A 25,950-nucleotide genomic window follows, 5' to 3' on the forward strand; every position below is an offset into this window, starting at 1 on the left:
GACCATTGGAGCGCGCCAGGAGGCAAGAGCCTTGGAGAGGCGGGAAGGGAGAGGGGAACGTTGGAAGGAGTTACGCATTCCAGACATTCCTGAGCCAGCTTTCCCGCCGGCAGAGCCGATGGAAATCGGAACAGCCCGCGCGCGCGCAGTTTCAAAGCCCAGTGAGGGGGCGAAGAAGGAGGGAAAGGGAGCCCGGAAATGCTATCTCTGCCAACAGCCAGGCCACTTTGCCAGAGTCTGCCCCCAGAGGAAGGAATGGCAAGGGATGGTGGGAGCTGTTGAGGGGGAAGAGCAGGGAGAAACGGAACAGGTAAAAGCCAACGCCTGGTTGCCAGCAGGGCACTGCAGCCAGGCCAAAGAGCAGTGAAAGTGCCCCTTCCCCAAGTGCCAGTGCCAGAAGCTCCTCGACCTGCTCTAGTGATTGAAGTGTCTCTAGAGCTGCAAAATGGACACCCCCTAAAAATAAAGGCGCTGTTGGACTCAGGCAGCTCCTGCAATTTCATGAGCAAGGAGTTTGCTGCTGAGCACCAGATACAGACTATCCCTTTAAGCAACCCCCTGCAGGTGACCACGATTGATGGCAGGGAACTGTTGGGAGGAGGCGTCAGCTTGCAGACCGTCCCAATGATAATGAGGGTGGCAAGGCACACAGAACTGATAGCGTTTAATGTGGCCACCTTGGGAGGCGCTCCCATTATTTTGGGAATGAGCTGGCTAGCCCTACATGATCCGCTGGTGGGCTGGCATCAAAGAGTGGTTTCCTTCGGTTCAGCACATTGCTTGGAACACTGCAGGGGGGAAAAGGGGTCAGCAGGGGCCCAAGCCACCCTAGCAGGGACGGAAGTGATGGAGAAGGGGAAGGTGCCACCACAGTATGCTGATCTCAGCGACGTGTTCAGCGAGAAGGAAGCGGACCAACTACCCCCGCATAGGCCCTTTGATTGCCAGATCAATTTACTCCCTGGAGCACAGCTTCCTGTAGGCAAGTTGTATGCCATGTCAGACAGGGAGATGCAGGAGTTGCGAGCGTTCATTGACAAGAACCTGAAGAGAGGCTTCATCAGAGAGTCCAAGGCAGCGGGGGGTAGCCCAGTGTTTTTTGTGGATAAAAAAAACACGGACAAGCCGAGGCTGGTATGTGACTTTCGGGCCCTAAATGCAGTGACAGAGCCGGCGGCTTTTCCTATGCCCAGGATTGATGATATTTTGACCAGGGTGCGAAAAGGAAAGATTTTTACAAAGCTGGACCTAAGGGGGGCGTACAACCTGATACGTATAAGGAAAGGGGATGAATGGAAGACCACCATGTTCACCCCTTTGGGGGCATTTGAATACCTCGTTATGCCTTTTGGATTACAAACAGGCTCCGCGTGTTTTCAAGCCTTTATGAACCACGTACTGGGGCCTTTGCTCTACAAGAATTGCGTGGCCTTCTTAGATGACGTGTTGGTGTATTCGGAGAATGAGGAGCAACATGTGAGAGACGTCAGAGAAGTGTTGAGCAGGCTGCAAGCCAACAGATTGTGGGTGAAACTGGAGAAGTGTCAGTTTCATACCAAGGAGGTGGAATTCCTGGGGTACCGCTTGTCAGACAAGGGGTTGGCCATGGACCCCGGCAAGGTTCAAGCGGTGCTGGAATGGAAAACACCCAAGACCAAGAAGGATGTGCAGAGGTTCTTAGGGTTTGGAAACTTTTATCGTAAGTTCATCCGAAACTTCGCCCACCTGACGGCGCCCATCACGGACTGTCTCAGCAGCAAAAAGAAGTTTGTTTGGACGGGGGAGGCGGAGCGAGCGTTTGAGGAACTGAAAAGGGCCTTCGCCTCTGACGAACAACTTCTACATGTGGATTTACAAAAAAAGCTGAGGGTCGAAACAGACGCTTCTGACAGAGCCATAGGGGCGGTGCTTCTTCTGCAGCCGGGGAAGGAGGGGTCAGAGTGGCGACCGTGTGCCTTCTTTTCGCGAAAGCTGAACAAATCTGAGAAAAACTACACGGTGCACGACCGGGAACTTCTTGCGATTTATGAGGCCTTCCGGAGATGGAGGCACCTACTAATTGGTGCACAACAGAAGGTGCAAGTGTGCACGGACCATAAGAATCTAGAGTATTGGAGAACTGCGCGAGTGCTCAACCAAAGGCAGTTGAGATGGGCCCAGGAGTTCTCCAAATTTAACTTTGAGATTTGTTACGTACCAGGCCCGGAGAACGTTAGGGCGGACGCTCTCTCACGCAAACCTGAATATTTGGAGGGAGAGGGTGCACCCGAAGAGACCCATGTTATTCCCGAGGACCGCTGGGTGTGTGGGGCGGCTTTGGTGGGGCAAAGGGAACTGGTAGAGGGAACGGTGCAGGATGAATACGCCCAGGACAAACTCAGGGGTCTCAGGAGGGAGGGAGACAAACCCGGGGGTTTTGAGGAGAGAAACGGGGCGTTGTACTACAAGGGAGCGTTATACATACCTGAAGGGGAATTGAGGGAAAAGGTACTCAAGCAACTGCACGATAGCCCCACAGCAGGGCATTTTGGGCAACACAAAACCATGTGGCTGGTTACCAGGGAATTCTGGTGGCCCAAGGTCAGGGAAGATGTGCGTGAATATGTGAGAGGGTGTGACCGATGTCAACGAGCCAAGGGGGAGAGGCGGGCACCGGCAGGTTTATTAGAACCACTACCCACGCCGGAAAGACCATGGGAGGCAGTGGCAATAGATTTCATGACTGATCTGCCCAGGTCCAAAGGGAAGACAGCCATTATGGTTGTGGTAGACCTGTTAACCAAGATGGCCCACTTTATAGCCTGCTCACATGCGGTCACAGCAGAAGAAACCGCTAAATTGTTTGTGGAAAATGTGTTTAGGTTGCATGGTGCCCCCTTGAGGGTGGTTTCGGACCGAGGGAAACAATTTACTTCCAGGTTCTGGAGGAAGCTCATGAGCTTATTGCACGTAGAGGTGAATTTTTCCACTGCCCGTCATCCAGAAACCAATGGGCAGGCGGAAAGAGCTAATGGTGTCCTCCAGCAATATTTGAGGTGTTATGTGAATGACAGAGAGAATGATTGGGTGGAGAAGCTGGCGTTGGCAGAATTTGCCTATAACAATGCAGAGAACGTGTCCACGGGGATGAGCCCTTTTTTGGCCAATCACGGGTGTCATCCCCGAGCCTTCCCAGGGGGGGAGGGGGAGAACTGGAGCGTTCCTGCCGCAGAACTGTTCGTTGAAGAAATGGAAGCGATCCATCGCCAGCTCCAACTTAATTTAAACAGGGCGAAGGAGGAATATAAGAGGCAGGCAGACAAAACCAGAAGGGAAGGGGAAAGCATTAGGGTGGGGGACCAGGTGTGGCTGTCCACCCAAGGGTTACCATTTAAAGGAGGTTGTAAGAAGTTAAGACCCAAAAGACTGGGCCCATTTGAAGTCACGCAACAGGTCAACCCAGTGGCTTTCAGACTCCGGTTACCGAACCACATGAAGTTGCACCCAGTGTTCCACAGATCATTGCTGTCACCGTATATAGGGGACAGAGAGGGGAGGGTCAATAGGGGACCAGCTATGGAGGAAAAAGAACACAGCTACCATGTAGCGGAGATTCTCGATTCCAGGTGGAGGGGAGAGCAAGTAGAGTATTTGGTAATGTGGGAAGGGGAGCCGGAGTCGGAAAACACCTGGGTCAGGGCAGAGGATGTAGATGACGAGGTTTTGATTGAAACTTTTCATCAGAGATTCCCTAGAAAACCCCAGCCAGTGGCAAGGTTCCGGAGGGAATACTTCGCCACCACCGACGACGAAGAAGAGTTGGAGGGGTTCGCTGATTCCGAGGTGGAGGAGGATTCAGCGAGTCGGAACGAAGACCGATGGAGGGAATTGTTCGAGACGTCTGAAGATGAAGAGGATTCTTTTAGGGGTTTCAGCTCCTCACCGCCCAGAGGAGAAAGTAGGGGCGGGGGAGAGGGGGGCCCTGGAGGGGAGGTGGATGTCAGGGAACTGACATCGGAGGAAAGGGAAGTGGTAAGGCTCCCAGAGACTGGGAGAGAGTCAACAGCCAAAGCAGGGACCAGCAGGGGGAGCGCGGGGTCTCTGGAGGAGGATCTCAGTAATGCTGAGAGAGACGCAGCAGCCCAGGCAGGAAGCAGCAGGGAAGAGAAAGGGGTGAGAGACACTTCGAGCGAAAATAGCGGGGAGGTGTCAGAAGCTACTGCAGGGAGACCCATGCTTCGCCGGAAGCTGCCACGTCGTGAGTCCAGGAGACGCGTTTCCGTTAAGGAACTTCTTTGCTGGAAGCGCTTCCGCAGACAGCCACTGTCAGACTCTACTAGTGACTAGAGCAGACATGTCTGAGGAGCTCTGTCACACACAGAGGTTTGTGGGGTCGCACAAACTCTGAAGGGGCACAATTTTAAGCACAAGCAGCTAACCATCCCCTGACAATATGCTTCAGGTTACAGACGTTTCAGGTTACAGACTTCGCTAACCCAGAAATAGTACCTTGGGTTAAGAACTTTGCTTCAGGATGGGAACAGAAATCGTGCAGCAGTGGCGCAGTGGAAGCAGGAGGCCCCATTAGCTAAAGTGGTGCTTCAGGTTAAGAACAGTTTCAGGTTAAGAACAGACCTCCAGAAAGAAATAAGTTCTTAACCCGAGGTACCACTGTATTTGCAATCCCACTAAACTGAATATATTTATGCACATCTGAAAGACTTTTCACAGAACCATAATATGATAGGGTGATTGTAAACATGCTGGGATTGGAATTCTGCACATGCAATAGGACTTCCCCTTCCTCTACTTCCCTCTGCAGCTGCCCAGGGTGTGTGAGGAGCTGCAGTGGAAAGGAAACAAAGGGGAACACGCACTGTGAGAATGGAAGTCCACACACAGACTTTTAGGGTGGAAGGGACCTCAACAGCCATCTATTTATTGTTCAAAATAGAATGTTTTTCAGGCTTACCTGAAATCCAGGCATTCCTGGCAATCCAGGATCACCTTTGGAACTATAAGCCTGGTCATACCCACTTGCGGAACATCCCTTGGAAAATTAAACAAGAGAGAGAGGTAAAATGAGTTAGCCCATTTTATTTAATGTTATTATCCCCGCCCCCCGCTTTTTCTTGACAGGTGGAACAATAGACCAGCCTGTCAGGGTTGAAGGGGGTGGGCTGCCAGAAAGCATCAAAATAAGTGTAGCAAATGGAATATATTTTGATATGACGTTTTAATAATGGCAAGAAGATTCAAGAAATTGCCTTGTAATACAAAACTGAGGATGAGAGGATTTGTCCCATTTCCCTTTTTATTTTCGAGACATTATTATGAAGTTAAAATAACAATCTAGTAAGAAGTTTGAGATTTTTTATTTAAGAAAACTGTACCAAAACAAACACTAGGGTTCACAGCCATCATCTCATAAAATAAAGTACATTCTCAAGAGACTACACAATGAATTAGATGTTGTAACAAAAACCGATCTGATACAGGGAGAATACAACTCAAATGTTATCGATACCAAACAAAGCCCCATTTCATTGGGATTTCCCATCCCCATGATTAACCTGTCATATAACTAACAGATTACTGCCAAATGGAGAGAGAATCCATAGGTCTAGCTGAACCCCAAGATACACATTAATTTATGGGTCAATTTCTCAGAATGAGAATAAACATTATTTTTGGAACCAGATATTTAAAGAAAAACCTGAGGATGCCTTGTAGCCCTGTCAAATGAATACAGTCAAATGAACAGCTACTAATAGAAAAATTATAAGTGGTTTACACATTGTCCATATTCAACACGTCAAAAACTTTCTTCCATTTTTTTCATTGTTCCTCTGGCTCCCAAAACACTGGAATTCTGATTTAACCCGGATAATTCCTATAATTAATTATAGACTTGGAGCTTGCATTGTTGCTGCAATTTTAAGTTCCTTCAGCTAGCTTTACAAACCTTTCCCCATCTGTTTTACTGATGTGCATTTATAAAACTCTTGGAAAAAAGCAATATTGATGTGATCATATGAAGGATTGCACAAAATTCTTCCTATATTCTGCTTTACTGATGAGCACATGCACTCCTGCACATTGGTAAAATACCCCACATAGGCAATATCGCTACAATTATATCAAGTTTTGTTTTTTTATCATATCAAGCTAAATTTTCTCAAGTGTTTATATCAATGCACATAAAAACACGTAAACATTGGCAAAACACTGCATATAACTACTGCTACAATTATATAAAGATTGATAAAACATTGCAAAAAATGTACACAGTGACAAAATAGAGGTAGGAAGACATTAATGAACTAAAGGAAGTGGAAGTTGTAAATTAACTGCATATTGCTCTGTACAAATTTTGGAAGAGTTCCTAATGCTTCAGTTCTGCTTTAGAAAAAAGACAAGTAATTTAGAACTGAAATATTCCTATAGTGAACAAATGAGCAGAACTGCATTTCCTGTGTCATAGAACTATTTTTATTCTGACTTGCTTTTTACAAGTTAACTTACTTTTTCTCCTTTGATTCCTTTAGGACCCTAGGTAGAGGGAAGGGAGAGATAGACACACATCACATTATAAATGCTTCAGATCTCATATTAGAAACTTATGCAGGTAAATTCTGCAATGGAGCCCTACAAATCAAGTAATGTATTTAAAATTTCAAAGTACTTACAATTGCTGTCAAATATAGGTGGAAATAGCAGGATCACAGAAAAAGGAAAGATACGAGCGAAACTTGCCGATTTTACTATTGGAAATTATCAAACATAATAAACTTTTGATATTTTCCTAAACTATGTTTTTAATAGAGTGTTTTCTCTTATTGTCACTTGAATATAGAATGAAACAGTATTGAAACACTGAAATATTGAAATCAAAAGAACTTGCAAATTGGGCTGTTTACAATTTGGAAACTGATGCCCAAACTAAGTTAAGAATGATAACAGAAGATACCTAAAAGTATCTGAATGGTTTGTTGTGTAGCAATAATGACTTTCCAGATGATCATCAGAGTAGAACAGCAGGATATCGTGTGGCTTTAATGATAAAAGGTAACCCCCTTTCTATTCAGTGGCCCAAGCTTGGGACACAAGTACTTGCTGTGTGAGTTTGTCCTTTACTACAAGCTTCCGTTTGATATTTTGCAACACATTTCGCAGCCTCTCTCCTCAGGATTTTTCCAGTCAGTTAGTATGTGGTGCTTTGAACCCCTGGAATGAGAAAGCTCTACATAAGGCACATTTGACTACCGTAAACTGAAACTTACTGGTAATCCTGGGAGCCCTCCTTGCCCTGGGAATCCTGGGAATCCCTGCTCGCCCTGGAAAATAGAGAGACAGTGAACAAGAAGTTGAGGAAGGAGAAAGCATGGGTCCCAAGAAATGTGCTCTCTAACTACACATGCACACACCTCCCACAGGCTCCTTATCCTAGGGATAAAGTGTCACAGTGTGATGCTTTACCAACTCTTCCTCTTACAGGTGGTCCACTATTGGTTCTTGCTTCATTCTTACCTTTGTCCCATTGCAACCTGGTATACCTGGACGTCCTGGAGCACCTGCATTTCCTGCTTCGCCCTAAAAGTAGTTAGAACATTGCCAAGGTAGCTATTAGTGCAAACTTACTCGTAATAGCCTTTTGACTGTATGGGCGGCTGGTTTATTAAAACTGAATACCATTGTGCTTCAGTAATAGCGCACTTACACTAATAAACCTTTAAGATGATTATTGCCTCCATTATCTTAAAGGTTTATTAGCATCAGTAACGTCAATATTGAAGCTGCTCAATTAAGTTTTGTTGTACTTACAGGAAGGCCTGGTGGACCTGAATAACCAGGGACTCCTGGCAAACCCTGATGGTAAGAAGAAACACAGAAAGAAATTCAGTCAGTAGGCTGTTTTTTTTTAATAAAGCAAGCCTATTATTATCTAAAATTGTGGAGCTGTAATTGTTCAAGGGTCCAAAAGAATGGACTGTGCTAAGGCTAGGATAAGTACCTTTATACAAGTAAGCCTTAATTCACCTAGCAGACCAAAACAATCCCAGGACAGCAAATGTATTGATCTCTCCTTGTGCTTAGTTTCCATGAACTTGCTTAACAAATGGCATTCATGACATTGTTTGTACCATATTATTATTTGTATCACCAGAATGCTGTAGGATCCGTCACTGAGCCGAGCATGAGGAAATTCATTTATAAAAGCCTTTTTCATTATTAAAAAAAAGATTATGCTGTATCTGAACTTTGAGTCACTGGTAATGCACTGGCTATTTAAATCTGTATTTGAAGAGTATGGGACACTGGACATTGCTTTCATGATTTAAGAAATAAATAAACCTAGAGATGGGTGGTGTGGCTTTTAAGGAGTAGGATTTCCATCTCAGAAATAATTGTACATGCTTCTTTTTAGTAAGTTGTTTATTTCACGTGCAGTTGATATTTGGAAAGTACCCACTAATAGTAAATACTGTGTTTGTCGACATTGCCTGTAGTTTTAAAAAGCTGTTGAATACATTGATTCAGGATTAAGTATTTCTGTTAGGGAAACAGTTGTTTACCATAATATTCACATGTGCAATCCAACATTCAGCGTATGTTACCATACAAAAGTATACTATCACATAAAACAAAGAAATGCATATGTTTTGAAAAGTGTGCAAGCACGTAGAAACATGATTACTTCTTCCAGCTCTCCACACTATAATACAGCTGTGAAGTACGGACAATTTTCTCAGAACTCTCTCTCTCTCTCTCTTTCCTCTGTGTGTGTGTGTGTGTGTGGGAGAGAGAGAGAGAGAGAGAGAAAGAGAGAGAATGAATATGTATAAGTGAGGCGGGGCATTGTTTAACACTGAAATATACTCAGAGTCGCAAAGTGATTTCATGCTCTTTATTCAGCTCATAGTGGTGAGGAGGAATGAATGAAAGTCCCCTCAAAGTATCTGCTTTATATACATTATTTACACAATGGGCTGCACATGATTGGTTAATTCTGGAATTCTACTGTAAGCCAATCAGGTTGTGGATTCACTTATATCTGGAGCATGATTGGGTGGTTCCTGCCAACCAATCATACTGCTGCATTGTTCTTGGACCAATCAGACTGCTGCATTCTGAATCCTATGGTTCTAGGACCAATCAGACTGCTGCAATTTGGATCCTATTGAACTCAGTACATAACAAACACATTTCCTGCACAACATCTTCCTAATTAAAACTGCCCCCTCCCCAACTCTTTGCTGTTTGCCCTGCAGTGGCAGAGGAAATACAGGCACCTCTGCTTGCTTTCCTGGGGGCAAAGTAGCTTGGGGGAAAATGGCACAGTGGAAATGTTTATTTATGTGTTACATTGATACCCCACCCTCTAAGGAGCTTAAGGTTGCACACATGGTTCTTTCTCTCCCCATGTTATCCTCACAACAACCCCGTGCAACAACCTAACCACCAACCCAATCCCAGCACCGCTTCCCCCAAAATTGGCAGTCCCCTGAAGCTGCATTTCACTTATCAAAAAGCACATCATAGCACCACTGAGATCATGTCCATCATTTTTAGAAAATTGAGAATTGTTGCTGTTCTGAACACTGCAGGTTAATATATGTCAGGGAACTGCCATCGGAGGGACAGGAGGTGGAAGGGCTCACAGAGGTTAGGAGAGACTCAGCAGCTGAAGAGGGAACCAGCAGGGGGAGAGGAGGAGCTCCGAGGGAAAGTGAGCAGGAGGGATGGCCCAGGGACACATCCAGCGAGGGCAGTGGGGAGGTTTTTTCAGGACCTCCTGTAGGGACACCTACTCCTCGCCGGAAACTGTCACGCCGAGAGTCCAGGAGACGTGTTTCCGTTAAGGAGCTTTTATGTTGGAAGAGATTCCGAAAGCAGCCACTGTCGGAATCTGCCAGCGACTGACGGAGCCATGTTTAAGGGGCTCCGTTACAGACAGAGGTTTGCGGACTTGAACAAACTCTGAGGGACTTGGCTTTTACGCACAAGCAGCTCATCATCCCATCACAATATATTACTGAACAAAATACGAACCCTTGAACCTTCAGGCCCAACAAAGCCCGCTGGCCCTGGAAAACCCTAGGAAGCAAAGGAAACAATAGTTAATTATACTGGAATTCCTGTCTTTTTGTAGAAGGTCCAAAGACACAATCTGTTCTTCTGGCGTTTGATATCTGTTATACTCTAGTCTAATGATCAAAAGAATTCAAGTAACAGGCAAAAACCAATCCAACTCCAGTGACTACTACTTCACACACCCCACAATGAATATTTTCTTTTAGGGGGGGGACTTTAGCAAAAATACAGCCATAATAATAACAGCAACAGAATTGGAAGCACAAAATATTTTTCTGTAAAAATTCTGTCTAAAAGAATTACTTCTTACCTATCTCTTGGGGCAAATACATAGCAATAAAAAAAATGGACCAGCAATATAACAGAATTTTCATTACATAGGATGTGCTAGTTCTCTCTCTTTTTTCTTTTATATAGAATTTTATTAGAGGTTTTTAACATACAGTATCAAGCAATAAAATCTAAACTCTTTTATAGAAAGTTAATAAAAGGCAATATATCAAAAGAAAAGAATAGCATAGAAAAAGAAAATATAAAATACAATATTCATGATCCTCACACACACACACACACACACACACACACAGAGTCATCATTTTATCTCAATTTTGAAAATGGCTAGTTCTCTTTTTTTCAATCAAGAGGCTTTAAAATGGGTTCAATCATTAACTGTACACAATAAAAAAGAAAAGAATGTGCATAGATGTTTATGTGAAAAGCAGGTTTTCAAATCATATGTACATAGACATATTTTGCATATCCACAGAAATTATGCAGCCTCGTGAATGCCCATAGACTGGGTATGTGTTGAGGCTTCCTGCTCTGTTCCCAGCAATGCCCGCCACATAGTCATCAAGCCCTTTAAAATCTCACTAGTCAATGGGAAGGTGTAATATGTTGTTTAAACTCTCATGCTGAAATCAACGGGATTTCAAAATGCTTAACCTTCGCTGGAGTGTGCTGAAATATACCAGTGTACAGGACAATCCCAAACATGTCTGGGGATTGCATGTCTAAACATGTCTGGAGTGGCTGGGGAAACTCAGCCAGATGGGCAGGGTATAAATAATAAATTACTACTACTACTACTACTACTACTACTACTACTACTACTATTATTTCTACTGGGAAATAGGTCATATGGAATACAGTGGCACTTTTTCCAAGTGGGTTCAGGATTGCTATCTAAGGGAGCAATCCTATACACAAGAATTTGCTGTAAGGCAGGCTGGTGTAAATTAAGTCAGGATAAAATGCTCCAGATCTAAATTCAATCTGGGAGCAGGTCTTCTGTTGACTGAGCCAGCCTAAGCCTGATAAAGGGAAAATTAGGCTTTAAAAATAGTACTTGAGTTACATCTCTCTTTTCGCCAGGTAAACTCTCTCCCCATTTTACCCCTGCTCATCCCAGCGGATCTTGCTGTAGAATTGCTCCCTTATTTAACTTCTGTTTCACAACCGAAGTAGCATCTTTATTGTTATAATCAGGCAGCATTGAAAGAACTAGAGAATGGAAGAAATAATGCAATGAAAGCATACTGGACTTTCGCAGCTTGCTGCCGCAGCTTATGATCAGACAAATCAAATTTACTTAATTACTTTTGGAGTTTGATTAAAGGCCCACACCTAGTTTCTCCAAGGGCACAGTGTCAGTCAGAGAGAGGGACTAAACTGTAAGCTCGCGGGTGTCATTTACTTTTTCGGTACAGTGGTGCCCCGCAAGACGAATGCCTCGCAAGACGGAAAACTCGCTAGACGAAAGAGTTTTCCGTTTTGGAGGTGCTTCGCAAAATGAATCTCCTATGGGCTTGCTTCGCAAGATGAAAATGTCTTGTGAGTTCCTGCGGGTTTTTTCCCCTCCCCCCTTTTCCTAAGCCGCTAAGCCGCTTATCAGCTGATCCGATAAGCCGCTAAAAGCCGCTAATAGCGCTAATAGCGCTAAGCCGCTAAGCCGCTAATAGGGTTGCTTCGCAAGACGAAAAAACCGCTAGACGAAGAGAATCACAGAACGGATTCTTTTCGTCTTGCGAGGCACCACTGTATTGTTCTCTCTTTCACACTTGCCATCTGCATACACAGCAGCACCCATAAATATGCATCAGGGATCACAACATACCTTCGGTCCCTGTGGCCCAGGAGGACCCTCTGGACCAGGGAAACCCATCTGACCAGGTGGACCAGGGAAACCAGGAAAGCCCTTTTCACCCTGCAATACACAATCTGTGTAAAGACTTTGCTTGCACTGTTGTCATTTCTTCTGCAAATTCATTACAGATCTTCACATAACATTCTGGATTTTTATTTTATTTTTTTCTTAAACCATCCAAGCACATGCCTTCCCATCAGTATAGTCTCACAGACACTAAGAACATTCGGGCATCAACATCCCACTTTATGTTTGATGTTGCACTTGAGAACTAAGCTGAGGAAGCTGGGAAAGCACCGATCCATAAGAATTTCTCAAACAGCAGAAGCGTTACATTTATATATTGTACTTAAATGTTTGTAAACTTTTTTCTGCAAGGTGTAATGATGATTGAAATTGAATTTTGAAATTGAATTGAAATTGAAATTGAAATACTTTATTGTCACTTGTACAACTTGTATACAGTGAGATTACACAACGCCCCCCCTCAGCTCTCTTAGTCTTAATTCCCCTCGTTTACTGACGCACACCCACCAAACCCGAAAGTCAGTTGCCCTGTTGTTATCTTTTCATTCAGCAGCCTAGCAGCCCACGGATAGAAGCTGTTTTTTACCCTGTTGATGCGACTAATCATGTTTCTATATCTTCTGCCTGAGGGCAGGAGATCAAGAAAGTGCCAGCCAGGGTGTGAATCATCCCTGAGAATTTTCCTCACTCTCCTGAGGCAACGTTCTTCCATTATGTCATCCAGCGGATTCATGGGACAGCCCATTATATCTTGTGCTGTATTCACCACCCTCTGTAGGCACTTCCTATCAGATGATGTCAAACCAGCGTACCACACTATTATGATAACTAGCATAATAGTATAGGCTACAGTGACGGTATAAACAAAAATTGATTAATTTAATCAGGGTCAATAAAATAATAGGCTGCACTCAATGGTACTGTTCTGCTTGCCCAGCAGACCTCCGCTGGTGCAATGGAGCTTCCCTTTCCTCTCCTTTGCAGCTGCTCCCACCCACCATGCACCCTCAACATTAATTTTGGAAGTGCATGGAGAGAGGAGGGGAATGGAAACCTGTGTGTCATGAATGGAACACAATTCATGCAGTATCAGATGCTACCCAATATATTTATCCATAAAAACGTAAGAAGAACCTGTTAATCAGGCTAGTAGCCCATTTCATCCAGCATCTTGTGCTCGCAGTGGCCAACAAGATGCCGATGGGAAACTTGCAAGCAGGACCTGAGCGCAACAGCACTCTCTCCTGTCCCGTGGTTTCCAGAACTGGTATTCAGAGGTATGCTGCCTCCATGAATTTGTCTAACCGTCTTTTAAAGCCATCCAAGTTGGGGGCCATCGCTGCCCCTTTGGAGAGAGAATTCCAGAGTTTTAACTACACACTGTGCGAAGAAGAATTTTCTTGCTCCTGGTCAATCACTGCCAGTTCAGACCCCATGACTGAATATTTAAAATTATGATTTATTTATTTTTTGCCCCAATGCACATCCCTTTACACTTGTTTACACCGAATTGCATTTGACATTTTAATGCCCATTCACTCAGCTTGGAAAGATCATTTTGAAGCTATCCACAATCCCTTTTATAAACCACCATCAGTATCATCAGAAAACTTGTCTACCTCACTGCTCACCCCTATCTCTAGTCGTTTATGAACAAGTTAAAAAGCAAAATGAAACACCAAGTGAACATTGCTTAGTCCTACTATTGGTCCAACTAAACCCCTAATCTTGTTAGCCCATAAATATAGTTGCCAGCTCATTTTTATTTTCTCTCATGGCATGCTATTCCAACATGTGCCGCTGGAGGGGGCACACTACTGTTTTGTGCACACAGAATTTTCTCAGCTTTCTTTATGCTTATAAGTGAGCTGATTTGTCAGGAATACTACAGAACTGAATGCACAAATCAGAATTTCGAACTCTTTCTGGAATAAGTTTCTGAAATGATGCCCAAACTGTTACACTGTTTTTAGTACAAGGTACAGCATATAATCTCAAAATGTTCTATCACGTCCTAGTTATTGAAATATCAAAATGTTGCTGCCGCCACCAGTTAATTTAGTTCGCCATGGGGATAATAATACTGGCTGACCTTACAGGTTTGCTCTGAGGATTACAATCATATAATGTATGAGAAGCACTTGAACTCTCAAAAGTATTATGCAAATATTAATTATTATGTACTTTTTTAAAAAAAAAAGTAAATATGCAACCTCTTACCTTACTGCCTTTGATCGCATCACAGGAACAGTGGCTTTTACCACTGCAGACACAATTCTGAAAAAAATGTAATAGGATCTTTACAATAAATCCATATGTTATGGGTTCATTCTTTTCTTTTTTGAAATTGCAATGCATTATCTTTAAATGAAAAACCTGGTCTGTTTTTACTTTCCCCACACATCTTCGTGTAAGAGTATTCTGATGTGTAAGGATAAATGGCTGGGTGCATAAATAAGTATTTAGCAAGCGTCAAAAACTCAGTTTATGTATGCCTTATTTCATAGGGGAAGTGGTTGCAAAAGCTCTGTACCTCAACAGAAGGGGCTCTCCTCCAGGTTGTTGTAAGATGAATCTGAGCAAGCTACCAAGAAAGACTTATCTGAAGATCTCAGCAAACAGGCAAGTCTACATGGGAGAAGCCATTCCTTCAGATAGTGTAGTTTCACATTGTTCAGAGCATTAGAAGCCAGCAAAAGAACTTCAAACTTAGCTCAGTAGCAAGTTGGCAGTCAGTGCAGTCCTTTTATAAGTGATGTTGCACAGCTCCACTCGGTAACCTAAACACTGCAGCTTCTGAATCAGCCTAAAGCCCCCCCCCCCCCCGTGGAATTACAAATCTACCACTGGGGTTACAAATGCATGATCACTGTGGAAAAGCTATTCCTGTCCAGGAATGGCTGGTCAAGGGCATTCCTGGTCACCGGTCATTTTGGTCTCCAGTGACAATGATGGATCAAGGAGCACCCCCAGGTGATGTACTTGCTGCTTCAGAACAGGCAAATTGCCCAGTTCCCAGGCATGAGAACCATCCATTCACGAGGCCTCCTATCTTCTCAGGGTTCAGCTTATTGGCCCTCATCTAGCCCACCATGCATCAAAGCATGGTGCATCTGTGTTGTGTTGCGCTGTCAAATTCATCCTTGCATATAAAATGCAGGTTCTTTAAAATGCAAGTTGCATTTTGTGTGTGTGCGTGTGCGTGCACGTACAAGTGAATTAAGAGGATTAGGGCAGGCATGAAAAGGGGAATTTAGCCCTTACCACTCATTCTGTGATCCCAAGAAAAATCCCTCCTGGTTTTGAGGGAAATCTCCCAATAGTAGATTTCCCCCCACTAGTTTCAGAAGAAGAATTCTGTTAATTATCAGTCCCCCCTCCAACTGCATTTTTAAAAAATCTGCATCTCAGATGCAAATAAACATTTAGTATACTTGGTACTCCAATCTGTGAAAGAGACCACATGTTTCTAAACATACCGATTTGACCCAGGTGCCTGGGCAGATTGCATAAAATTACAGAAAAAAACACAAAACTCAAAATCAAAGCTGATTACTTCGATTGCAGACATGACCATTATTATCTTCAGTCTTTCACGGTAATTTATTCAGTTACATGATGACCACAAATCAGAACAGAATATCGAGCAGTAATAAGAATGCATGAAAAACTATTTATATTTCATCTGTGCTGGTGAAATCTTGTCATAAAAAGTGCGTGCATCAGCTTTGGGAAAGAGAGAGGAGACAGAAAGGGCAGCATGAGGCAGCAAGAGAAACAGACAGCCAAAGGCAATGTGTGTATATGCACACTCACAAAAACAAAAGAGAAGAGAAAGAAAGATGTGCAATGCATGCAATACAGGAGAGAAAGTGATGGAGAGAAAGAAGTGCAATGGCAAAAGCAGGCTTTGTGGGGGAGAGGAAGAGAGGAGGCAAGGGAAAGGAAGAGATTCTTCCACAGTCGACTGATTAGGCATTGGGGGTGGCAGGGAAGGTTGGAATTTATCAGCCAAAAATTTGCCTTCATAAGGCCTCTGCTCTTATGAACCATACTGGATTGCTGGAACATAGCTTGGGATTTTCATTGGATACACCCTGGGTGGCTTGCAACATTGCTTCCTTTCATCTAATGGTTACTTCACACAGCAAACATTGTGCCTTCTGGATTGGAAATACTGTACAATTATGTGATGAATCTATGTACAATAGAGAAAACCCAGGTCAAATCTGCACCACACATTTAAAGCACCCCCAGAGCTAAAATTCCCAGTACCCTGAACAAAACTACACTTCACAGATTTTTTTTTTTCCCAGGGGAGGGGGAGCCATTTTCTTTAAATGCAAACTGAATGTGCTTTATGGTGTGAACGTGACCTCAGAGAATATGAGGTGGGTTTTCCCCAATGATGTGTTCCTATCCAATGACTGACCCAGAAGTCACTTGACGCCTGCAGATGACTTGAAAACAGTGCTTGATATCTGAAGTATTTTTTATCCAGACTTGAATTCCTAACAGAAAAGTAATCAATGTGGTGTCTCCTTGGTATTTGGGACTACCAACTTCCATCAACCACAGCCAGCATGGTCAATTGACAGGGACGATGGGAGTTGTATTCTACAACAGCTGAAGTGAATCCCGTTGGCTACTCTATGCTAGACTTTTGATGGAATGTTCTCCATTTTACTCACAACATCCAGAAAAATTAACCTCCTGGTACCAATGTTTAGAATACTGATACATGTACATTTAATTTATGTTGCACAATCAGAATAGTTTGTTCTGTGACTAGTGATTAAGGAGTTTTGAGTATATTATAAAGTATTATACTAATACTACTCTGCATTATGCTAATGCATTATGCTAAAGCTATGGTTTTCCCAGTAGTGATGTATGGAAGTGAGAGCTGGACCATAAAGAAGGCTGATCGCCAAAGAATTGATGCTTTTGAATTATGGTGTTGGAGGAGACTCTTGAGAGTCCCATGTACTGCAAGAAGATCAAACCTCTCCATTCTTAAGGAAATCAGCCCTGAGTGCTCACTGCAAGGAGAGATCCTGAAGCTGAGGCTCCAATACTTTTGGCCACCTCGTGAGAAGAGAAGACTCCCTGGAAAAGACCCTGATGTTGGGAAAGATGGAGGGCACAAGGAGAAGGGGACGGCAGAGGACGAGATGATTGGACAGTGTTCTCGAAGCTACCAGCATGAGTTTGACCAAACTGCGGGAGGCAATGGAAGAGAGGAGTGCCTGGCGTGCTCTCGTCCATTGGGTCACGAAGAGTCGGACACGGCTAAACAACAACAACAACGCTACTAATGTTAAATGGTTTTATATATATATATAATTGACTGATGTCCAGAAAAAAGTCAATGTGTCTCATATTTTTCAGACACATTGAGATATGTTTTGTGGATATGCATGCTCTGATTCTGCACTAAAGCATTATATTAAGTGCACCAAGATCACAAATGTTTATTCAAACTGGATAGCTCTGGATTATTATTTTTTCTCACACTTCTCGGCATAGTCCAATCTTTGATAACTACACATTTGACCCAAAAACTCTGAGTTGCATATATTATACCAAGAATTAGCCAGCATGCCTTTTGAGTTTTATGAAACTGGAACTTCAAAATGCAGGATAATAGTTGGTAGAGGTTGCTGGGAAACTCATATGTTTGGACATGGGGAGAAAACACCAACAAAAATAAAGAAAAAACCAGCCATCACAACCATTTCTTGAGGATGGTGGTATTTTGAATGCAGTACAGTCTACTCTTGGGGGTGGGGGAATAGTTTCAACTTTGTGGTATTCTGCTATCATGCCACCAGACATGACACCTTCATTTCTTCCATATTTTGAATAATTTAAACAGTGCTGCTCATTCAGAGATTAAACTGTACAATACACAAGAATGTTCCCATGAATAATCTCTCTTTCTATCAATTTGCTGTGTACACAGAACAGCAATACAAAATTTGCATGATAAGCCTTGGCAGCAACCAATATAAGGATGGCATTTGACTAAGAAGGATTTCCACTTGTGCAACATAACATCTCCCCCCCATCTTTCCCTGAATGCTCCCCAAATCTCCTCCATAGTGAGTTTGTCCTGATCCTCCTCTCCAAGAATGGCAAGTGTGCTTTCTTGCATGTAAAGAAGCAAAGTCTTATTTCAGCAAACAGATAGTGTAAACTCAGCAACAGGAGCAGGAATTAGTCCAGACACCTTTAAGAGCCAGAGATGCAGCAAATATCAAACCAACTTAGGAGAGGAGCTTTAATGTTCCCTAAATGCAATTCAGGGACAAAGCCGTGGTTAAGGATTTCAGGATCAGGAGCAGTGAGCTGAGACTGCACAGGAGTGTGAAGTTATTTCAACTGTCAGCCCTGCCTACCCACCACACTTTTAAATAGAGACCTGCCTGTCCCAGCAATAACCCTTAGCCTTGAGCTGGGTGCTTCTTCTTGAGTGCTGCATCTGCTCCTGCCTCCTGATGCCCTTCAACTGCCTTGGAGGCAACACCAAAGAATTGCCGTGAAAATCCCTGAAACGAGAAGTACTTGACTGTAGAGTTAGATTAAATAACAAAAATCAAAAAGTTCAAGGAAAAATTAACCTAGAATTAAACAAAAACTTAACGAGATGCCGGCTGCAAAACTCATTTCACTGAACTACGGCAATCAGTTTCCTCAGAAGGAAATAAAGAAATTATAAACCTTAAATGGTTTTAAGTGATATCAAACAAACTCAAGAGCAGGGCTGAAACGCTTCCCTGAGTTTACAAAAAAAGGTATGAAAACCTCAATGACAAGTTTTAAACATAGCCTTACTTAAGAGAACATTATAAGATACCAAACAAACTCAAGAGCAGGGCTGAAATGCTTCCCTGAATATACAAAAAAGGTACGAAAACCTCAATGCTCTTGAGTTTGCTTGAAATCATTTAAAATCGTTTAAGGTTTATAATGTTCTCTTAAATAGAACTATGTTTAAAACTTTTTCATTGAGGTTTTCATACCTTTTTTTGAAACTCAGGGAAGCGTTTCAGCCCTGCTCTTGAGTTTGTTTGATAGCACTTAAAATCATTTAAGGTTTATAATTTCTTTATTTCCTTCTGAGGAAACTGATTAGTTCAGTGAAATGAGTTTTGTAGCCGACATCTCGTTAAGTCTTTGTTTAATTCTAGGTTAATTTTTCCTTAAACTTTTTGATTTAACTCTATAGTCGATTACTTCTCGTTTCAGGGATTTTCACGGCAATTCTTTTGTTTTGTGTAATTTCTTGGTTCCATGACTGTCTTTTTTTCATTGGAGACAACACCAGGCTTTCCTCCTTCCCTGACAATTCAGTCTGTGCAGAGAAATGGCCTCCCCCAGCATTGCATGGCCCCGCCTGTCCTGTCCCTCCCCATCCAATGAAAAACCTGAACTCACAATTCATTCTCCCAGAGGCTTTAATTTTCAGATTAGATTAGTACATAAAGCATGTTACAGGTTACAATAATCAGAAGGTTAAACACTTGGCTAAGCATAAGCAGATGCAGGTGGTATTGTGGTCTAAACCACTGAACCTACGGCTTGCCGATCAGAAGGTTGGTGGTTTGAATCCCCGCGACAGGGTGAGCTCCCGTTGCTTGGTCCCAGCTCCTGCCAACCTAGCAGTTCGAAAGCACATCAAAGTGCAAGTAGATAAATAGGTACCGCTCCAGCAGGAAGGTAAATGGCGTTTCCGTGTGCTGCTCTGGTTTCACCAGAAGCGGCTTAGTCATGCTGGCCACATGACCCAGAAAAACTGTCTGTGGACAAACGTCGGCTCCCTCAGCCAGTAAAGTGAGATGAGCGCCACAACCCCAGAGTCGTTCGCGACTGGACTTAACTGTCAGGGATCCTTAACCCTTTTTTAAGCATAAGCTAAGTTATTGATGGAACAAGTGACACACCCACTGAACCTTCCTTTTAAAGAGTGGGGTGGGCACAGCTTTAGCGTTGAAGTAGCTAGGGTCCCAAGTCTGGACAAGCAAGCAGTAACTCCTTTGGGTGGGTTGGCCTTATGAGCCATGTTCAGGCTGACACTGGCATCTCTGTGTATGCGATGAAGGAGATGGAGACAGGGTCAGCTCAGCATCAGACTTACTGCTAGCCACCTCTCTAGAGGGAGTAGATTCCTGAGTGATAGGAGGCACCAAAGGTGGTTCCTCAGCAGGTGAAGCACTAGGCATCTCCAGAGGGAGGATGGAAGACTTCTCTATTAACCTACTTGGGCCCTTCCCAGGATCTGGCTGTCTGGCCCCCAAGTCACTGGGTCTCTCCTCAGGATCAGAAGCCTCTAGTCCTCTCCATCATTGTCCTTGGGTTGGCCCTGACAACGTTGGGGGAATCCATACAACAGATTTAGGGAGTGTGTGCAAGGGCAGGAGAGGGGAAAATTTCTGTTGTGCAAGCATAAATCCTTGTAGTGATGGAATGTGTTGGCTGGGTGCACCTTAAGTTTTAATTGCACAGTTTCTTTGTTACAAAACTAGTGTGGCTAAGATCCGAAGTGGCACCTCTGTTCACATAAGGTGTGCACCTCCCCTAACACTATATCTCACACCTTTGCCAGGGATCCCCCAACACCATATCCAGGGAATGCAGGCAGTGGAAGGGGACAGTGTGAAAGGGAAATAACTATTCAAGCAAGAACACTTGCACTCCATTTTTTGATGTTCCATTTATTCTGATTCCGACGCAGACCAATGGTACACTTGGGGCTGTATAGTGGAAAGGGAGAAAAATGGAGAGAACAAAAGGTGAGTCAGAGCACTTGATAGCGCTTTCCAAAAAACTATTCCAAAACAGAGGTGGCTTCATTCTTTCAACAGAAAACCAGACCTCCATTGAATGACTTTGTTTACTTTATAAAAGCCTATTATTACTGTCCGTGCCACTCTGCCTGCTTTGCCACTGTGCTGAATTAGAACTGTCAGTGAAAGGGCAAATGTTAGCTGACACAGCACAATGCTAGAAGGAGAGGAGGAAAACAGGGCAATGACAGTGTTTGATTTGTTTTAAATTAAAGAACAAAAGGGTTAGAGTGATGAGATGGGAAAGTGAAATAAGAATTGAATAACTGGGCATACATTGTAGTTGGACTAACAGTGGTTTAGGATCATTTCATGACCCAAGCAAGATGTGCAGTGAAAAGACTCTGGGCACTCCCTAGGAACTTGATGAGCCTTGTTGGGTTTTCTATTATTTTATAATTTTATTCTAACAAAATTTTGACAATCAACAATTCTAAGGATGCTTAGGGATAAAAAAGGCCAGAAAGAGTACTTGTTGAAAATACAGGGCACTCCTGTGATACTTTTTCACTGCTGTATGTTGTAAGAGTAGCAGTACAAAGAGCTTCTCTCTGTGAATGAGTGTAGGGATGATATAGATACCTCATGATTTTTTTGTTCCTGTCTCTCTTTTTCTGCTCCTTCAGCTGTGACAGCTCTGTTGGCTATGTGACACCCTCATGGCAGCCATTTTGTGACTGGCACCAATGGCATTTTCTCAAAATTAAAAATGTGCCCACTGGGTGAGAAACCTGTTCTATGTCAAAATTAAACAAAGTATAATGCTTGCAGGGTGTGCTATTATTAACCATGATAGTACATTCTACAACAGGTGTGCATAGATGGCGAGTCTCAAAAAAACAAGCAATTTCATTAAAAACCGTTTCAGTGCCATGCACCACCTTGCTGCCACCCTTATCAAGAGTTCATACAAGAAATCCCCATGTTTAGTCTAAGAACACTGTTTGAAATTTCTCGTGAAAAGATGAAGATACTAGTTTCCAAACTAGGGACCATGAAAATGTAATGCCTCAGGTAATGGGATTTTAAGGGGCTTCATTCTGTATTGAATTTTGCTGGTTCTTAGGTAAAATACATTGATATAATTTAATTGTTGTTTGTTTGATGAAACTTATTGATTGATAATATGTCTAAGGAGTATTTCCAGCATTTAAGTGCAGGACGTGTTGTACCAAAACCTAAAATCTCCCAGAAAATATCAAATAAAATCAGGCAACAGGATAACAAAAACTAGTGTTCTTAGCAGAGAGCACACTATAGTAGTGGTTGCCAAACCCCTAGACAACTTGAAAATTGCTGAGGGTCTTAGTAGACTACTTAATGGTTTTGCTGCCTGTGGTTTAGTAATTGTAACACACTGTCCTAGATGCCAAAGTCACCGCTATGGACAAGCTGAACAAAGCTTTTGGACCACCGGTCTGCAAACCACACTTTGGAAACCTGTGTTCTGAAGTATGAATGAGGGTCTGACTCTCCACATTCCTGGAGCTAATAAAAGTAAATGGAGAAATGCTAAGTGAGATGCTCTTAATAAATGTGGAGGAGGTACATACGGAAGAAGGAACTCCCTGAAGTATACATAATCACCAGTGTAGGAACAGCTTGTACAAACAAAACAGCTGCACTATCAAAATTAAAGCAACAGGAAGGCATGTCAGGGCCTGGTCTCCTTTGGATATTTCATACCCCTCCCTGAACATTCAGCATTCATTAAAAAAAGAAGTTTTGAGCCTTTTTATATGTAGAAAGATAAAGAAAAATATCCCAGCAAGCAGTATTTCACACAGTTCTTTACTAAAAGTTAAGCCAAGTAAATAACTTTAAACAAAGTTACCTGGTTTTATATCCTGCAACAATCTCCACACCTCCCTTAGTATCCCGCCGTCCACACTTTGTGTTGATCACTTTGCTGCAATGCAATGGCAAAGTGGTGGCAGAACTCCTGCTTTCTGGTGCAATTTGTGTGGCTGAACTGGGGGTGGTTGCACAAATTCACCACCCTCCCTATTCTGCCATCACCCCCTTCGGCAAATGTCTCAGCACTGCAGAGGTCTGCATGAATAAAATCACCTTTGTCTACTGGCAAAAGGTCATAAGAGAAGGGGCTAGATAGGCTTCCTTGGTAAGGTAGGTTAGATCTTGACCTAACCTACCCCAAAAGGCTGTGGATATAAAAGAATGGACCATACATGACACCCTCAGATCCTTGGAGGATGGGTTGGATGAGAAAAAAACTATGTAATCTGAAAAGTTATCTACCTGTTCTTTATGCATGTTGATATTTATGCTCTTGATATCATTACCAAATTTTGCATTATGGCTCCTGAGATCAAGGACCAGGTACTTGTCTGTGTTTGGATACAAATGGATCGAGAAAGTGGAATGAACCTTTCAAAGCTTGACTGATTTTAACCACTGATCTCAAAACAGCATTCAGCATACAGTGGTACCCCTCAAGATGAATGCCTCGCAAGACGGAAAACCCGCAAGACGAAAGGGTTTTCTGTTTTGGAGGCGCTTCGCAAGACGAATTTCCCTATGGGCTTGCTTCGCAAGACGAAAGCCCATAGGGAAATCTCCGGGGACCTGTTTTAAATTGCTGGCGGTCGGGAGCAAAGACTTTTGCCCCCCGCCGGCCTTCAGAAGAGGTCCTGGACCTCTTCTGAAGGCCGGCGGGGGGCAAAAGTCTTTGCTCCCCCCGCCTGCCTTCCCGGGACAGCGGAGACTTCTCCGCTGCCCCGGGCGATCTTAAAATGCTGGCGGGTGGGAGCGAAGCGTTCGCTGCCGACCCCCAGCATTTTAAAATCTCCCCGGGACACCAGAGAAACAGCCCCCTGCGACCCTCTCCCGGCTGGAGAGGTGACGTGCGCCTATGGCAGGAGTCTCCATAGGCGCGCGTCACCTCTCCAGCTGGGAGAGCGCGCGCGGGGCTAAAGCAGCCCCCTGCGACCCTCTCCCAGCTGGAGAGGTGACGCGCGCCTATGGCAGGAGCCCGCCAGCATTTTAAAATCTCCCCGGGACAGCAGAGACTTCTCTGCTGTCCCGGGGAGATTTTAAAATGCTGGGGGTCGGCAGCGAAGTGTTCGCTCCCGACCCCCAGCATTTTAAAATCTCCCCGGGACAGCAGAGACTTCGCTCCCGCCCGCCAGCATTTTAAAATCGCCCCGGGACAGCAGGGGCTTTAAAAATGCTGGCGGTCGGCAGCAAAGCCCTCCTGTCCCCGGAGCTTGCGGGGCGGGAGGTGGGAAGAAGGGCTTTTCTTCCCACCACCAGCCTTCAGAACAGCCTTCTGAAGGCTGGGGGTGGGAAGAAAAGCCCTTGTCCCCCCCCAGCCTTCAGAAGAGGTCGGGGGACAGACTGTCCCCGGACCTGGTCTGAAGGCGGTTTCCCTAGGAACGCATTAATTGATTTTCAATGCATTCCTATGGGAAACCGTGCTTCGCAAGACGAAAAACTCGCAAGAAGAAAAAACTTGCGGAACGAATTAATTTCGTCTTGCGAGGCACCACTGTATATTTTTGTTTCTTAGAATTCCCTAGCAACACCAGGTATGAGGCTGCTAGTAAATTAATATGTAAAATTATATTAAACATCACATATATTTTAACTGTAGGAAGTAAAAGTCTTCAGACAGAAACGTGGCTGTTGAAACGGATAGTGTTCCAGCCTAAGGAATGTGTCTGTGTAGGAAACAAATATTTTCTGATGTACTTTTCATACCTTTTGCAGGTAGTAAACCCCACTCAGGGTAAGACGGTACTTGAGTCAGGCAGGCAGACAAAGCAAGCTATCTCAGCTATTTATGCCTACACAGGTGGTTGGTATGTGGGCCACTGACCAAACTGTTATTTTCCCAAATAAAGATTAAAGCACAATGCTGACTGCATTCCTAAAGAGATCTATGACTGAAATCTAAAAGGCTGAAATTACAAACAAATCCCTGGAACCAGGGCACAGGTCCATGGCACAAATTTACATAAAATGTTCATATGCTAATTTGTATGTATGGATACAAATTTAGACCTCTGATGAAATTAAGATAGTGGGAAGTCTCTCCATCACTTCACAGCACACCCAGCCACCCTGTAAACAACAGGATTTTTATGGTGTGTGTCTTAAGGGTTGGGGGCAGAAGATCTTTGCTCCAGTGCAAAAGATCTGGACCACTTGCCACTTGGGCTCCCTCAATAACAACAACTGCTGCTGCTGCTCTCCGCCCTCCCGCCATGGCGGGGATAAGGCCAACGAAAAGGCTCCGGCCAGCCTTCAAGGCAACCGCGGTGGGCCACCAGGGGGGGGGGGGGAAATGACATGAAATAAAATAACAACAACCCTAGTCTTGAGTGCCACTCAGGATTAAATTTAGGATTGCCTCCCCTGTTCCAAATGTAAAATTATAAAACATTGTCTTTAAAACAGTTTGAATGTACATTTCCCCAGTCAATGAGAGAGTAACTGAAGTCAAGCTGGTAGAAAGGATTATTATGTTTGCAGCCACTGCGGCACACAGTGAGTCCACTAAACTGAATGTAATTGCCAAGTTATGTGTCTATCACGGCATTCAAGGGCAATGTTGTTATCATGGCCAGGCCTATCTCTTACTGGGAAACCTGATGCATTCCAGTTTTCACACAGGGAAGAAAAGAGTGCAAAGAGTTTTCGGTAAATACTGGGCTCTCTAGCCACTAGACTCCACCTGCCTAGTGTTCCTTTCAAATACTTAACACTTCCCAGTCTTGTATTGTAGACTGAAATTCACCCAAGTGGAAGAGACAAAATGAATTCAAATTATAAGAACAAGCCTAAGTAAGTGGAGAATTTTGCTTAAGCAGCAGTTTACAGAAGGAGGGACCT

General features: G+C 43.7%; 1 protein-coding gene across 2 annotated transcripts in view; it reads right to left on the reverse strand.

The window, feature by feature from the left end:
- COL4A3 (collagen type IV alpha 3 chain) overlaps positions 1-25,950 on the reverse strand; it is a 91,370-nt gene that overhangs the window by 53,619 nt on the left and 11,801 nt on the right. For both annotated transcript variants that reach the window (XM_082221695.1, XM_082221696.1), the window contains exons 2-9: positions 14,468-14,524; positions 12,191-12,280; positions 10,033-10,077; positions 7,804-7,848; positions 7,510-7,572; positions 7,263-7,316; positions 6,505-6,531; positions 4,952-5,029 (exon numbers count right to left, since the gene is read on the reverse strand). In XM_082221695.1, coding sequence (XP_082077821.1) covers positions 4,952-5,029; positions 6,505-6,531; positions 7,263-7,316; positions 7,510-7,572; positions 7,804-7,848; positions 10,033-10,077; positions 12,191-12,280; positions 14,468-14,524 — 459 coding nt within the window. The remainder of the gene's footprint in view (positions 1-4,951; positions 5,030-6,504; positions 6,532-7,262; positions 7,317-7,509; positions 7,573-7,803; positions 7,849-10,032; positions 10,078-12,190; positions 12,281-14,467; positions 14,525-25,950) is intronic.

The sequence above is a fragment of the Podarcis vaucheri genome (assembly GCF_965113315.1).
Source record: "Podarcis vaucheri genome assembly, chromosome: 5".
Taxonomy (NCBI): domain Eukaryota; kingdom Metazoa; phylum Chordata; class Lepidosauria; order Squamata; family Lacertidae; genus Podarcis; species Podarcis vaucheri.